Consider the following 14613-nt stretch of genomic DNA (forward strand, 5'->3'; position numbering starts at 1 on the left):
GTTCAGTCCAAGATCCCTTCTCTCATGGCCCAGCTTGTTGGCTTTAAACTGTCTGGAGAGTAGTCTCTAAAGCAGCTGGGCGTTGTACGTTGTACCTTCACTTTACTGTTGTTGGCCCCATTCAAGCCTGGCGGGTAGAAAGGAAGGATCTTGGGTGCCCACCTCCTGCCTGGTCCTGATCGCCCAGCCCCACTCCCCTCCTTTGTCCCCACCTCATCCCTGACCCGTTATTTCCAGATGTTGTTTATCAAAAAGGAATCACTTTTGGCACCTGGGGAACAGGGTGGCTAATCTCTCAAGTTCACATTGTCCCAGCCCTGCACTGACCGGCTAGCATGCCCTCTGGCGGCTGACAGCCTCGTGCTTTTGTTTTCTTTCCATTGACGTTGGGAGAGGAGCAGCTGTGTGAGTGTGAGAGCCAGACAGCAGTATTGGGGGAAAGATCAAAGCATCCTGAGGATGGCAGTAAAGTTCTTTAAAAAGGAGGAAAAAAAATAATATAAAAAGGAGGAGGCACACCATCCAGATAATAGGAGACTGCGGCCTCAGGGTGTGCATTCATTGTCCTCCACACACAGAAGAGGCCACCCTGCCCGGTGGGGGAGGGGAGCGCAGCACCAGGGCAGGGAGCCTGCGGTGTTCCGGTCACCTGACTCCCCCAGAGCTGGAGCTGCTGCTTCTGACCGAAAAGCAGCCTGGCCAAGTGGGAGAGCGGCCTGCCTCGGGCTCTGCAGATGCCAGGGGGTCCCCTCGCATTTCCCTTTGTGAGGACTTCCCTGTGCAGGGCACCCCATTGAGGGCACACGGTGGAGTCACTACTTTCCCCCAGGACCACGACAAGAGGTTCTGGTATTCTCAAAGGAAAAAAAAAAAGATATAAAATGCATTTCATTTTTATTAAATAATGTACAGGGTTTCCTTGGCACCATCCACATAGGTTCTTGCCTTTACGCCTAAAACAAGCCATGGTAACTTGCACTGGTAGCAGACGAAAGAGCTACTGTAGCAAATGCTGAGTGGACTCATCGCAGGAGCGTCCTCCTCCTCCTCTTCCTCGTTCTCGGCTCGCCGTGTGCAGAGCCCACAGGCTGCCCCCCGGCCCGGCCCTGCCCTGGCCGCGGCATGTCCTCCGACAGCATGAGCTGGCCGGTCACCTGGAGGAGCTGCGCTCCTTGCTCACGCAGTCGTCCTGGGAGGTGGTGTCCCCGTTCCCCATCATGCTGCAGGTCCTCCGCTTCTTCCTGCGGTGCATCGTCCCGTCTCCTTCAGACCCCGACTCACACTGGACACGGAGGAGAGAAAACGAATTCAACCGGACGGAACCTCTGGCCTCAGGAGACAGCACTCGGATGGTCCACGTCCCCCAGAAGCAAAGCAGCCATGCGACTGCTCCACAGTGCAGTCCGAGCACCATCAGACGTTTCCGGTGCCCCGAGAACCCCCTTCTCCCCGCAGGAGGCAGTGTCCCCCGTGTTCTCTAACAGGAGGAGACACCACCCTGAGAACAGGCAGTCATCATCTGGAGGTTGCAGCATGGAATTTCACTCGACCAACACAGCCTGATGCATGAAGGTAAGCACCGCACTTGCCATTCGTAAAACACACCACCTCCCACCACGAGAAGGTGAAATCAGCACAGCATGCAGCCACCAGACAGAAGTCGCACCTGCTAAGGGTGCAGGACCTTCTCAGCCAATGCTATGTTAGCTTTTAGCAAGTCACTGAATTTGCTGGGTTCCTAGGCTCACAATGCACCACCCAGAGGGAAAATCTGAACCTGGACCTTGAGGTCGGAATGCTTGCGGCCTGAATTTCCGGCCCGCTGTCTGCCAGCGTGAGGTCCTGGCCTTTCCTCACTGGACTGGCAAGCTCTCCTCTAACCTGAGGCTGGTGCACACAGAGCTGTGAGCTGGGCAAAGCCCCTCCGTGGCAGGATGAAGCAGTGGTGGTTCCCGAAAGCGAAAAGCTCCCCATCTTTCTCCCTCCTGCCTGGGCGGAGGGAGTCACGGCTGGTTTCCGCGGGACCTGCCCTGGAGGCCTGGCGGCCAGCGGGGCTCACCTCCGAGTCCGAGTCCGACGAGCTGGAGCTGGAGGAGCTGGAGGAGTCGCTGGAGCTGTCGGAGGCGATCCCTGTGGATTCCTGAAGGTCGACCGAGTCAGCCAGGACCGCCAGCTCGGGGTGCTCCTGCTTCAGGATCCTGGGAGACAGGAGGTGCGTTCTCAGTGGCGGGACAGGCACGGACAGCCACGGACAGCCACAGGCCAGCTCCCGGCTGCGGCCCAGACCTGGCTGAGAGGCGCCGGCGAACGGCAGGTGCCTGTTGGGAGCTGGGCTGTCGTGTGGCGGGGACACGGTCCACAGGCTGGGAGCCGGAGCCCACACGCGCAGGCTCTTCTGGAAGGAACCCGAGCTCCACATGCTCCCGCCACCAGCGCCACGGGCCGGGCGCACTGCCACCTCGCGGCCACGCCCCCTGACTTGGTTTTTTCTCCTTGGGAGTAAGTCTCTCTCCCTCATTTTCCCTGCGCTTTTCCTGGCTGATTGTTTGAACCTCCCTTTCCACAGCACAGCACAATGATCGGAGTCGCACTGACAATGAAATTCTATTGGTGAGAGTAGAAACCATCAGGTCTGTGAGAAGCATCGAGGGTAAAACGGAACTGGGCCATCGGAGGCAGCAGCCCCCCTCGGGACCTAACGTGGCATCTACATCTCCCGTGACAGGGACAAGCCCTGCGGAGGAAGGCCTACAGAGCGGCCCATGGAGCACGCGGCAGCCTGCGGAGGGCGACGGGCCTCAGGTGCCCGGAGTCGGGAGAACGAAGCCACCACCCTTGCTGGCCCTCTCGGCAGGGGCTGAGCCCTGAACAAGCCAGAATCCCTCTTACCCCGAGAGCTGGTCCCTCCAGGTCAGGGTTGGGACACAGAGGCACGGGGTGGCTGGGGGTGGCGTGCACTGCCGCTGCCCGTGCTGTATCTGTTCTGTGGATAAACAGAGGAGCTAAGTCTCCAGGGCAGCGACCTCACTCCTAAGACCGAAGGGAGTAAGTTCAAACGGGAATAATGCTTCTGGGTAAGAAAAAGAAACAAGCAAAATAAACCCCCCAAAATGGCTTCCTTTGCTAGTCCAAGCTCTGGGGGAAAAACAAACAAAAAAAACAACAAAAGGGGAAACAACCCCCGACTACGCGAGTGTTTGACGCTCTGATCAACAGTGCGGGGCTACCTGCTACCTGGAGGCTGGAGCATCCTGAGAGTTAGCCCTGACCTTGACCCTCTCACTGCACCTGCGCACTCATCAGCCCCAGCTTCTGCCAGGCCTAAGTTCAGCCCCTGGCATCGCAACGGCGGGCTCTTTCCATTTCTCTCCGGTAGAAATTGGAATAAAGCACAAATAAGAAAAAAATGGCTCTCACCTATACCATTTCCTGGACAACTTTGGTCTCCCTCTTACCGTCTTGTGCCATACAACAGGGAAGTTGGTGCTGCTGGCAAAATTCTGGGTGATGGCAATGGTGGTGTCAAGATTGAGGACAACGTGCCACCAGCCTCCTGAAAGCCAACAAGTAAACGGTTACGTAGGGCCAGGTTCTGTGCCCAATCGCTCTAGAACATCAACAGTATACAACATGGAACGTGAACTGCAGAAGCGGGTTGCTCCCACCAGCGGGGCCTCCGAGACGGTGCAGGGCGGACCTGCTCCTCCTGGCTCAGAGTCAGAAGGACCTGCGGTAAGCTTTACTGGGCCATGGCTGTGCCCACTCACTCTGGATTGCCGATGGCTGCTTCCCTGCTACGAGGGCAGAGCTGAGCAACTGCGACACAGGCCGTCTGGCCAGTGCTGACGTGCTCACTCTCTGGGCCTTTATAGAGAAAGCGTGTCCTCTCCTGCTCACTCACAGCTGCGACCCACTGTGAAGGCAGCACGCTCTCCAGCCTCAGGGGGAGGACGTCCACCTGAAATGCCTTTGTTCCCAACTCTTAACCTGTCAGAGGCATCAGGTATGGAACTGCTTCCTGCCTCTAGGTTCTAAACCACTACCTCCTGGCTGAGCCCACCCAGTACGACACCGTATCAAGCCCCAAGTTACAGAAATATGCACAAGTCACAGAACATACACAAGACACCAGTGAAACTAAGGGTAAAAACGAGTGGGGTCCGGACACAGAAAGGTGACCAAGTCATGTATGGAGGTGACAGTGGACAGCAGGCCCCCAGCACCCGACAACAGAGCAGCAGTTCGCCGTCGGAGGTGGGCAGGCAGCTCTGTCGTCGGCTGGAGGGGTTTCCTGGACTCACTCTGTGTGCAGTTCTGCTCCGAAAGGACAGATCCCTAAGCGCAGAGAGCACTTGCTCCAGTTCATCTGTACCTGGCACAAAGACAGTCTCTCCCGGCTTTTGCAAGATTTCCAGGGGCTTGAATTCGGGTGGCCAGGTTGGCAGCTGTGTCCGGGGGTAGATGATCTTAAACCAGGTGATAGCTTCATCCTGCTGGTTCCCTCCTTCGTCACGGGTCACCTTGATGAGCTCCCGGGGCGTGCTGGTGGGGAACAGGCACCAGCGCTTGTGGCCCTGCACCAAGGCGTTCCAGGCGCTGGTTCCCAGAGGGTCGATGTGAATTCCGGTTCCGGAGCGTGGGGGCCCCATCACAAACCACCTACAGGACAGAAGCATCCAAGAAGTGAAGAGCAATTTAACCACCCCCCCTCCCCCCCACACACACATCCCACAAAACAACAAGCGTGCAGGCACACACTACACTGTGTCATCTTTGCTGCAAAGACTACACAAATTTTGGAACCTAGAAACGCTGAGTGAATTGTGGGTGGACTGATCACCAACAGAAAAAAGGAAAACCACCAACGCGGCTTAGCGCTGGACTTACAGCTTCCCTCACAGCTCAGCGAGTCACCTGGGGAGCTTCCAGAACTCCCGAGGCCCAGGCGGCACCCAGACCAATTCAACCAGAGCCTCTGGACCCCGCCGGGCGTCAGGAGCCCCCAAAGCCAGTCCCAGGTGCAGCCAAGGGGAAACCACTCACTGCTCTGTAAAGGGGGGCGGGGGGGCTGTACCTGTAAGGGGGCCTGCGCTTCTCCCCTGCGTACTGGAAAAGGTCATCGGTAAAGAACTTGGGCACCTTGTAGTCTTCCAGAAGTTTCCTTCTCTTGGGATGTTCGCCGTAGCTGCTGTCGAAGATGTACAGGGGGCTGTCGTCCCGCGTGCTCTCCATGTACTCGATGTAGTACTTCATCTTCATCTTCACCGAGTAGCCGTCATTGTCCTCCCCGCACTTGAACTTCTGGTTGCGGTACTTCCTCTTCAGGCGCTCCAGCGTCCATTTCTCCTGCGCGGACCAGCCCTCCTGGGCGTTCAGCAGAACCACGGGCTTGTAAGGCCTTTCGTATCGCTCCACAAAGTCTTCCACCGAGAGCTGCAGGGCGTCCGCCCGCTCCACGTTATCCTGAGGGAAGCAGAGAGGACCTACCCAGTTTTAAAACACCAGGCAACTGAAGGTGCCCCCAGGGCCAACCAGCAGTGACATTCCTAAGGAGCCAGGTTTTTGTTCTGGCTTCCACGGGGGTGGGGGTGGGGGTGGGGGTGGGGGAAGGACCTGCGCGCGTGCCGCTACGACGCACCCAGAGCCACGGCACCCAGGGCGGCTTCGCATCTCCCACTTGGGGCCTGGGACAGCCGGGTCCCCGCGGGTCCCGCCGTCCAAGAGGATCGAGGAGCCACAGGCCTTTCCTTTGCGGGCGCCAGAGCCGTGAGGGTGCAGCGACCCGGGCAGGGGAGGAAGAAGGCCCTCCCGGCCCCGGGGAAAGGTGTGCGGCCGCTCGAAGCCCCCGGGCCCGGCCGCGATGCCCGCGCGCTCACCGCCACGGCCGCCGGGCTCAGCGAGAAGCTCTCGTAGTAATTGTGCCGGGTCCAGTCCAGCGAGTCCTTCAGCTCCGGGCGTGCACTCCGCTTGGCCTCGCGGATCCGCTTCTTGCTCTTGTGGTTCATCCTGCGAGGGTCACCAGCGAGTTCCGCCACGACCGCCGCGCAGCCCGCCTCCTGCCACCAACGCGCCCCTTCCCGGCCCCGGCGACGGCCGCGCTGCAACGCCCTTCGCTCGGCCCGGCGCCTTTAAGGTCGCCTTCCAGAAGATTCACTCCCCAACCACCTCCCGGGCCGCGGGTTGGGCGTGCGGCTGCCGTTTTCCCCGCCCCGCGGCCGCTCGCGGCCCGCCATTGGCCTCGGCGCCCGCAGGGCCCTCCTTCACAGACGCCGGGTCTCTGCCATCTTGGGAAGGTCGGGGCTGCCGAGGCACCGCCCCCGCGGACGGCTTCCGGTGCGTCACTTCCGGTAGCGCCGCCTGTCTGCAGCCGACTTCCGCTGGCGCGCCGCGCGGGCCTCCTGTCTGTGTCCCGGTGGCCTGGTTCCGGGTCTGCCCTCCGTGCTGCCGCCCCGCCGCCGGAGGGGTGCTGCCCCGTCTTGCTTAGGGTTTTAGGGGCCCGCCGGGCCCGCGTGGCTTCGGGGAAGCGGCCCAGCCGGCCCCGGGGCCCCGCGTGCGCAGCCTGGCGGCCCGGCGCCCCCCGCTGCTGCCGGCCCTCCCGGGAGCCACCGGCTCTTCACTGGGCGGCCGTGACCTCCGAGGGCATGTGTTCCGGGCCCAGCGCTTTCGGTTCTCGGAGGAACCGGGCCTGGGAGCGGAGGGGGCCATGCTGGAGGTCCGCGTCCCGCAGGTGCGTGCAGCGGCACCCGCCCGAAGGCCTTCCGGCCCTTGCGCCCTGGCTTAGCGGTTCTCAGTCCACCGGGAGGACTGGCAGAGAGGGGTGTGGGGGAGCGGGGTCCGGCCTCCTGCCTTAGGTTGGACCAGAGAGCGCAAGGCCTGGGGTGAAGCCTTTGGCATGTGACGTCTTTCAGTAAGGAATCGGGGGACCCTGCCGGGAGGGAGCTAATCCACTCCGACTGTTTCCTGCCAGAAAAAAATGGCATTTTTACCACCTAATGTTTTCTTTGATCTTGTTGAAGGGCTTCTTAAATTAAGCTTCCTCTGGGAACGGGAGCTCCAACCCTCACTGATCAAGTAAAGTTTCGGGGTTGACAATCATTTCCTTTCAGCTCTCGAATGTCCCCAAGCTCAGTAATTGTACGTCAGGTTTTTCAAAGCATTTTCACGTTGCCGTCTTTCATTTGGTTTCTCAGCAGCCTGTGCCATGTAACACTTTCCAGAGGAAACACAGCTTACGTGGAGCCCATTTCTGACAGTTGCTAATGCCTTCACATTGAAATACCCACTTGGATTTCTTCACAATATTAAGAAGATTTTCCCTGTGAAAATGGAGGCCCTTTTTCTTTTCTTTTAAAATAGATTTTTATTGATTTCAGAGAGGAAGGGAAAGGGAGAGATAGAAACATCAGTGATGAGAATCATTGATCGGCTGCCTCCTGCACGCTCCCTACTGGGGATTGAGCCTGAAACCTGGGCATGTGCTCTTGACCGGAATCGAACCCAAGACCCTTCAGTCTTCAGGCCAACGCTCTATCCACTGAGCCACCCTGACCAGGGCAGAGCCCCTTTTCTTTACACCCAAATCTGCACAACTCTGGTCAGAAATCCCCATTGTCCTCCTGGGTAGAATCTACCAGGGCAGGCAGTTTTGCTCTTTTATTCACACTGCACCCTTACAGGTAGAACAGGATCTAGCATATCTTAGGCACTCATGTTTGTTGAGTGGATTAGCTTCAGGCCTTAGTTCCTTCACCTGTTACTTTTACAACTTCAGCCCCCTTTCTACCACCCCCCTAGAGGCACCCTTTGCTCTAAAAAACAGGCCTGCGTGTTGCAGTGGGTTTAACGATAGCTAACTTTGTAGGTTTAATGGTAGCTAACTTTGTGTGCTTGGTGCCTGGCACTAAGTAGTTGGCATTGAGTTTTCCTATTAACCCAGTGAGATAGTATTTTGTAATTTGCGGAACCCGAGCACAGACGTAGTAACGTGAGTGAGGTCACACAGCTGGTAAAGCAGATCTGGAGTGGAACTCGGGCACTCATTGCAGAGCTGTGAGCTATGTTACCTTGCCTCACGAAATACTACGCTCTCGCAATTCTCTGCTTTTTCAAAGGCTTTGTAAGTTGCCTGCCTTCCCAGCTCCTTCGAGGGGATATAAAACTGCTACACCGTGTGGCAAGCACTCTGCAGACATTTATTCATTCAACAAGCGTTTATTCAGAGACTCATGGCCACTCAAACCTCTTCAAGGATGTCTTCCTGGGCCTACATTGTTTCCCATTAGCACACCAAGTTATGCCTGTGCTTAAAGCCCTCTGATATCTTCTTGCATTAAAAAATAAATAAAATACAGCTACACTTCCTGTGGCCTCTGCTTGCACTACACAACCCTGCCTCCAACCCCTCCGTCTCTGCTCTGTTGTCCAGCAAGAGCCTTTAGTTCCTGCATCAGGGCCTTTGAATCACCCTCTCTCCCTATCTAGTGCAGCCACCTTGTGGTCATTGCCCCCCACCCCCCCATTACTCTCACATCACCCCCTTTATGTATTGTGCTTATAGCATTATCACGAACCAAGAATCTTTGCTTACTTGCTGCCTGCCTCTCCCTAGTAGGGTATATATGCTCCATGAGAATGACATTCTCAGCCTTGAATAGTGAAGCTATAAATGAAATGCTTGTTGAATGAAGAGTGCTTACCACATGGTATAGCAGTTTTATATATACTCCCCCTCCGCCCCGTAGGATGTGAATTGGAGAGCAGGGAAATGTCATTTCTGTAATGGATGCCAGTCAGGCACTCAGTAATTGCTGTATTAAGTTGCAGATGAGTTATTTTGTACAAAAATTCTTTCCAGGTCCTGCATCTTCAGTACGGAATGTACGTCTGGCCCTGTGCTGTAGTCCTGGCCCAGTACCTGTGGTTTCACCGAAGATCTCTACCAGGCAAGGCTATCTTAGAGGTACATGTGCCCTTGAGGTCTCACACACTGTTTAGATTGACGTCTACATGCTTGTTATTTGGGCTTTTGTTCAATAAAGGGTGTGGCAAAGTAGGTTTACAGCTGTATGGAAAGTTTATTCTTGTATTATTTTCCATACTGTCAACCTACTTTTGCCCCAGCATTTTAAAATGGGGGTAACTTGGCCAGCTTTTAAGGCATGCGAGTTAAGGATGAGTTTTACATTTGTAAGATGGTGTTTAAAAGAATGTGGCCACCAAGACTAAAACCTTACTGTCTGGCCCTGACTGCGTGAAGCCCAGGGACTGACTGGGCAGGGAAGCAGTCAAGGCCATCTTCCGAGGGTGTCCCAATGGGGTCATTTGGGCTCTAACACGCCCATCCTCAGACTGGAAATGGGAAGCTTTTATTTCAATCAGTTGGAATGCAAAAGCATTCCTTGGCATTACTCATTGTTTAAAATGCCTTGTCTCTTTAAACCAAATGGAAAAATCCTTTTGTAGAAAGCCATGTTCTAGACCTGTCAGGCTTTATTCACATAAAAACAATTAAAATCAGTAGCTGGCTGTGCATGTAGTCCCCCCGGAGCTTCTAGAGGCAGCACGCCCTACAATTAACTCTTGAAAACTGAAAATGACAGAGCAAGTTCCCCAAGACTACTTCTCTGGGCATGTTAAGCAATGAAACGGCCTAAGACACACATGGAGTTTGGAAGCACTAGGTCAATTGCAGAATACAGGGCTCTGTATGAGATTATAACTGCACTTTGACCCAATTAAGAGGAATCAGACAGGCTTTTGCCAAATTCAAAGCCCAGGGTTCCTACAGGTTAAGGCAGCGCTTTAATCATGGCATGTTTTATAGACATAAGCTCAAATACACACTGCTCACAAGGATGAAATGGGAACTAAGATCCAAATTCTTTGTAGTTGTAGACAAACTTTCAAATGTCATCTTTTAAACGTACTAGATTGGAGCTGGAGTGAGCCTTCCAGGAATTATAGCTGCAAAATGTGGCGCTGAGGTGACACTGTCCGACAGCTCAGAGCTGCCTCACTGCCTGGAAATCTGTCGGCAGAGCTGCCAAATGAACCACCTGCCGCAGGTGCGTGTTGTGGGACTGACATGGGGTCACCTCTCTCTGGACCTTCTGGCTCTGCCACCCCAAGATATTATTCTTGCAGCTGATGTGTTCTTTGAACCAGAAGGTACATTTTTTTTTTTTTGCCTAATAGCCAATTTGGCCAGAGATACAATGCAAGTAGGAAGTCTGTATTAATAAGCCCTTCCTTCCTAGACTTTGAAGACATTTTAACTACAGTATACTTTCTGATGCAGAAGAACCCCAAGGTCCAATTGTGGTCTACTTACCAGGTAAGAAGGTAAGCCCAACTAATCCTGGCTTATTCAATTTTTATTAAGTTATATTAAGCCTTAGTAACCAACACCAAAGGATAACATGAAAAAACATCTGAAGCAAAGCAGGAAAATAATTTTAGAGTTTATTTTTCAGTGCTGACTGGTCACTTGAAGCTTTGATCTACAAGTGGGATATGAAATGTGTCCACATTCCGCTGGTGTCTTTTGATGCAGACAAGGAAGACATAGCAGAATCTGCCCTTCCAGGAAGACACACTGTTGAAATGCTGGTTATCTCCTTAGCAAAGGACAGTCTCTGAATTACACCTACAAGCTGTTTTGGGACAATGTTGACACCGATTAGCAACCTGGCATGCCCATTAGGATCCAGACCACTTCAGCCTGAGAGTACAAGCCATGGGTTTCAAGATGGTCAGATCTATTGGCCTTAAGACTGTGATGTGTCTACTAGACAGTACTTGTGGGATATACAGCCATGGAAACAAAAATTAAAACACCTATTAAGGACTCACGTTGTTCCCAAGTCATTAAAATAGGGCATCAATTAGGTCATGAGAAAGGAGTAGCCACACCTTCGCGTGCTGCCATTTTCCATCAAAAAGTCAACTAAGCATTTCACTTTCATACTATGTAATTGATAACATTCACAAGAAAATTGCACAGGTCTTTCAAACAACGAGGAAAAAAGACCGAGACATATTCTGAGAAAAGCTAACACCAAGAAAACATTTTTAATTAAACTATAGAAACAATGGTTATAGTACAGAATATTTATGAGCAAAAAAGATACACCATGTTTTAAGTACTTACAAAGTTACAGACCATTTGCTTCCTTAACATTTTTCAAATTTTAAGTTCATACATGAAGATGATCATTTTTACCATTTGGTGGAGTGGAGTAGAAAAAAAAAAAGGGTGTATTATTCATCAGCTAGATGTGCTCACTGTATGCTCCGTTATCTATATGCAAGGCCCGGGTGACTGGAAGTGCAGTTGTCAGGCATTTTAATAAACTGGACAGCCATTTGTTTCTGCACGACAAGGCATCTTTACACAGGAGCAATCGGGAGAAAACAGGAAACAGCCAAGCACTCTGCACTGCAACACGCCACCTTAACAGCTAACCAGCATTACTCAACTGCTACACAACTGCGCCTAGTGCACAAAAATACACAAGAGAAGAGATTAGAATTGTGTTTGGTAAACAATCCTTTCAAAAAAAATCAAGTCTTTTCACCTGAAAAGTCTTTATACGAGTTTAGGTTCAGATTACCATTTAGATCTGAAGGTAAATAACATGCACAAATTTACACCAACTTTTGTAGGTTTTTAATTCTAAGGAATGAAGGCAATGCTGAGTCAATCTCTTGACAGCTTTAGGCTGTGTGTGTGTAATGGCTGCACGTTTCCTTAAGTTTCCTTAAAAGTCAGGAGGCCACAAATTAGGTTACCAATCTGTTTAATTTCAAACAAAAAAAGTCAGCACTATATAAACAAAAAGGAAATTTTACCTCAAATATCCAAGCCAATAATGAAATCTGAAGTCGTTCACCTTACTAAATTACAAGAAATTTGAATAACAGCAACAAAATGGCACATAAAATGCAGCTTGCCGCCTGAGGCAAAGCTTAAAAGTAAAAAGTTAGACAAAATGTCACAAATAACCTTTCAATAGCCAGGTGCTTGTTCCAAGGACTCTGACGGACTGAGCATGGGGTCCTTTTCCTCCTCGTTTCTGTTATGTTGCTTGTCGACACATCTAGGTTTGAAAAGAAATTAAGTTCAGCTTCCCTCCCGTCACCGTGAAGCCGCCCAAAGTGCACATGGTTTCAATTTCGGGCATGTACTCGGCATGTGCCGTCTAAGGCTCTGGTGAAACAAGGAGGTTACAGAAAGGTTCCACCCGGCCGTTCTCACAAATGTTTAAGGCCCAAATTAGGAAAATTTCACATCAGCATTTACAAATTTGTGCGTTCTTGGCCAAATAACCAAGGTGAAAAATCGTTAAGGGGGGGAGGGGGAGAAAAGGAAAAGGGGAAAAAAGGGGGGCTGTATCCAAACAAAACTTGAAATCAGAAAAGTAACCTATATTTCAGGATAAATTTGGTTTTTAAACGAAACGTTTGGCAATCAAAGAATAAGGCTTTCATGTCTGAGCTACTCAGGGCCCTTCCTTAAAAAACAGGACCAAACAATTTGAGTTAAAGACACACTATCCTTTCCCCACCCAGCGCAGTACCTGGACACTTTTTTGGGTTCCAAAGTTCATGCTGCTTTTTGCAGTGCGTTTGCCACATCCACTAGAACAGCGACCCAGTCGGCACAACAAGAGTTGAGCCGAGTGCCTCCTCTAGGAGGATAGTGCATCTTTAACATTTAAAGACAAACCTGCTCCAACACACGCCCACAGAAACTGGTCCCTGGAGGATCAGCCAAATCAGTTAAAATCTGCAATACTGGCCAATATTCTTTTATCAAACAGGAGACCGCAGCTTTAAAGGGGAAAATGCAGACGTTGGATAAAAACAGCAAGAAATAGTCATTTTCATCAATAGGTCTCAAACAGTTTCCGACACAGCCATTACCACCTGCTCACACACATCCTTCCTGCAGACCCCACCGCAGCTCCCCCCGCCGAGCCGGGCCGTACGCCGGGGCCCCGCGGGCATTACCGTTTGCCTAAGAGGACACGGCTCCCTCCTCTTCAGGAGACTTGGGGGGGCTCTTGGACCGCGACCTGGACTTGGACTCCCTCTTGGACACGGGCGGGGGACTCCTGGACCGGGACCGGGACCTGGACCGTGAGCGAGATCTGGACACGGACGATGACTTGGACTTGGATCTTCGCGCCGACCTGGACTTGGACGTGGACCGCGATCGCGAGCGAGTGCGAGACCGAGACTTGGAGCGGCTGTAGCGAGATCGACTGCGGGACCGGGACCGGCTCCGACTCCGGGATCGGCTGCGGCGGCGCCGCCTGGGGCTGCGGGCGGAAGCGAGAGGCGCGTCAGGTCCCGCGATCCGGCCGCGCCCCGCCCGCCCGCCATTATCTCGCCGCCGCCGCCATTTCCCGGTCGCGAGCCGGGGTCGCCCAGGCCCGGGGCCGCCCGCCACCACGTGCCCCCACGGACCTTTGTGAGTCAGCCCGGGGCCCCTCCCCGCTTACCTGCGGCTCCGGCGCCCGTAGCCACCACCCCCATATCTGCGGGGTGGCGGTCCCCGGCGGCTGTGGTGCGAGTCCGGGGGTCGGCCGTAGCGCGCCATCTGCACGCGCAGCTCGCGGCCGTCCAGCACGGCCCCATCCATGGCGTCCATGGCGTCTTCGGCGTCACGCTTGTCGTGGAAGCGGACGAAGGCGAAGCCGCGGGATTCCTTAGTGTAGCGGTCCCGCGGGATGTATACGTCGCCGACGCGCCCGTACTTCTCGAAGACGCGCCTCAGGGTGTCGGGCGAGGTACGGTAGGTCAGGTTGTCCACCTTGAGGGAGGTCATGCCCTCCACATCGGGAGGCGGGCGGCCGTAACTCATGGCCCTGGAGCGTCGGCCGGGCCCTGCGACTGCGCGCCGAGAAACGAACGCCCTGGGCGGGCCCGCGCGTTCCGCTGGGGCGGCGGCGGCTTCCTCCGACTAGCTCAGCTCCACGCCGCGCCTCTCCTCCGGCAACTGGCTTCCGCGTGGAATGGTTTCTGAGACGCCGACAGACGGACTGAACGACCCCCACCGCAGCACCGAAGAAACTGGGCGAGTATCTGGCCCCAGTGCCCATTTATATTCCCCCTCACAAAATGGCGCCCGCGCCACCCAGAAATGAGCCTTCTGATTGGCTGGTCCCGCAACGTCCCTGCCGCGTGCGCCGGCCCTGCCCGGCGCGCCTGCGCAGAGCCCGGAAAAGCGCGGAGTCACTGCAGCTGGGAGGGGGGAGTGGCTTCGGCCGGCAGTTGGAAAGCCCGCGAAACGCTTCTTCCGGCGGGGCGCTTCGGGGCAGGAGGAAGAGGAGGTGCTCCCCTCCGGGGCTCCGCCTTCTTTTCCATGCCAGTATCCGAGTTCCACGCCGCTTTCCGGCTTAGGCCTCAGCCCCGCCTCTGTCGGAGGGCCTACTCCTTCCCTCATTTGCGTCTCTGTGTCCCCTAGCTGCCCCAGACCCCGCTATGTGGTCCCAGATCCCCTCCCGCAATTCTCCGCCCTTCCGCTGGGTTCCGCTTCCAGCCCCGCCTTAGCCGGCCACCGCGGGTCCGACCCCGCTCCCTTTGGGGGCAGGGAGGTCTCGCGAGGCG

The 14613-nt window shown here is 54.3% G+C and overlaps 3 protein-coding genes across 8 annotated transcripts; 1 reads left to right on the forward strand and 2 right to left on the reverse strand.

The window, feature by feature from the left end:
* Window positions 1–878: 878 nt before the first annotated feature.
* JMJD6 (jumonji domain containing 6, arginine demethylase and lysine hydroxylase) lies at window positions 879–6325 on the reverse strand. Of its 3 annotated transcripts, none has more exons than XR_013996974.1 (7): window positions 5877–6099; window positions 5075–5463; window positions 4373–4659; window positions 3456–3553; window positions 2890–2983; window positions 2060–2198; window positions 879–1282 (listed from the first exon to the last, which is right to left on the reverse strand). XR_013996974.1 is itself a non-coding variant. In XM_081109739.1 (7 exons), the coding sequence occupies exons 1-7, from the start codon at window positions 6003–6005 to the stop codon at window positions 1151–1153; spliced, it is 1263 nt and encodes a 420-aa protein (XP_080965865.1). In that variant the 5' UTR covers window positions 6006–6096; the 3' UTR covers window positions 879–1150. The 3 variants fall into 3 exon arrangements, 2 of the variants coding, with proteins under 2 accessions (XP_080965865.1, XP_080965864.1); XM_081109739.1 differs by having other exon boundaries at window positions 2890–2978; window positions 5877–6096; XM_081109738.1 differs by lacking the exon at window positions 2890–2983 and having other exon boundaries at window positions 3418–3553; window positions 5877–6325.
* A 291-nt stretch (window positions 6326–6616) lies between these two features.
* On the forward strand, window positions 6617–10847 carry METTL23 (methyltransferase 23, arginine). Its single transcript, XM_081110332.1, has 5 exons — window positions 6617–6727; window positions 8855–8959; window positions 9930–10167; window positions 10257–10341; window positions 10473–10847. Exons 1-5 carry the CDS (start codon window positions 6704–6706, stop codon window positions 10636–10638), a joined length of 618 nt encoding a protein of 205 aa, XP_080966458.1. The 5' UTR covers window positions 6617–6703; the 3' UTR covers window positions 10639–10847.
* A 204-nt stretch (window positions 10848–11051) lies between these two features.
* On the reverse strand, window positions 11052–14594 carry SRSF2 (serine and arginine rich splicing factor 2). Of its 4 annotated transcripts, XR_013997001.1 has the most exons (5): window positions 13506–14121; window positions 13012–13322; window positions 12728–12831; window positions 12005–12098; window positions 11052–11494 (listed from the first exon to the last, which is right to left on the reverse strand). XR_013997001.1 is itself a non-coding variant. In XM_081110331.1 (3 exons), exons 1-2 carry the CDS (start codon window positions 13865–13867, stop codon window positions 13019–13021), a joined length of 666 nt encoding a protein of 221 aa, XP_080966457.1. In that variant the 5' UTR covers window positions 13868–14594; the 3' UTR covers window positions 11052–12098; window positions 13012–13018. The 4 variants fall into 4 exon arrangements, 1 of the variants encoding a protein (XP_080966457.1); XR_013997000.1 differs by lacking the exon at window positions 12728–12831 and having other exon boundaries at window positions 13506–14565; XR_013997002.1 differs by having other exon boundaries at window positions 11052–12098; window positions 13506–14119.
* Between the last annotated feature and the right edge of the window lie 19 nt (window positions 14595–14613).

This window comes from Myotis nattereri (assembly GCF_964212035.1).
Source record: "Myotis nattereri genome assembly, chromosome: 16".
Taxonomy (NCBI): domain Eukaryota; kingdom Metazoa; phylum Chordata; class Mammalia; order Chiroptera; family Vespertilionidae; genus Myotis; species Myotis nattereri.

Bases quoted from the DNA above. Each gene is read 5' to 3' on its own strand.
- METTL23 (XM_081110332.1), top strand. From the start codon at position 6,704: ATGCTGGAGGTCCGCGTCCCGCAG. The intron at 6,728-8,854 runs GTGCGTGCAGCG...AATTCTTTCCAG, and splicing joins TGGAGGTCCGCGTCCCGCAG to GTCCTGCATCTTCAGTACGG. The intron at 10,342-10,472 runs GTAAGCCCAACT...TTTATTTTTCAG, and splicing joins TCTACTTACCAGGTAAGAAG to TGCTGACTGGTCACTTGAAG.
- JMJD6 (XM_081109739.1), bottom strand. From the start codon at position 6,005: ATGAACCACAAGAGCAAGAAGCGGATCCGCGAGGCCAAGCGGAGTGCA. The intron at 4,660-5,074 runs GTACAGCCCCCC...TCTGTCCTGTAG, and splicing joins AAGCGCAGGCCCCCTTACAG to GTGGTTTGTGATGGGGCCCC. The intron at 1,283-2,059 runs GTGAGCCCCGCT...CTCCGTGTCCAG, and splicing joins CGTCGGACTCGGACTCGGAG to TGTGAGTCGGGGTCTGAAGG.
- SRSF2 (XM_081110331.1), bottom strand. From the start codon at position 13,867: ATGAGTTACGGCCGCCCGCCTCCCGATGTGGAGGGCATGACCTCCCTC. The intron at 13,323-13,505 runs GTAAGCGGGGAG...TTCCGCCCGCAG, and splicing joins TACGGGCGCCGGAGCCGCAG to CCCCAGGCGGCGCCGCCGCA.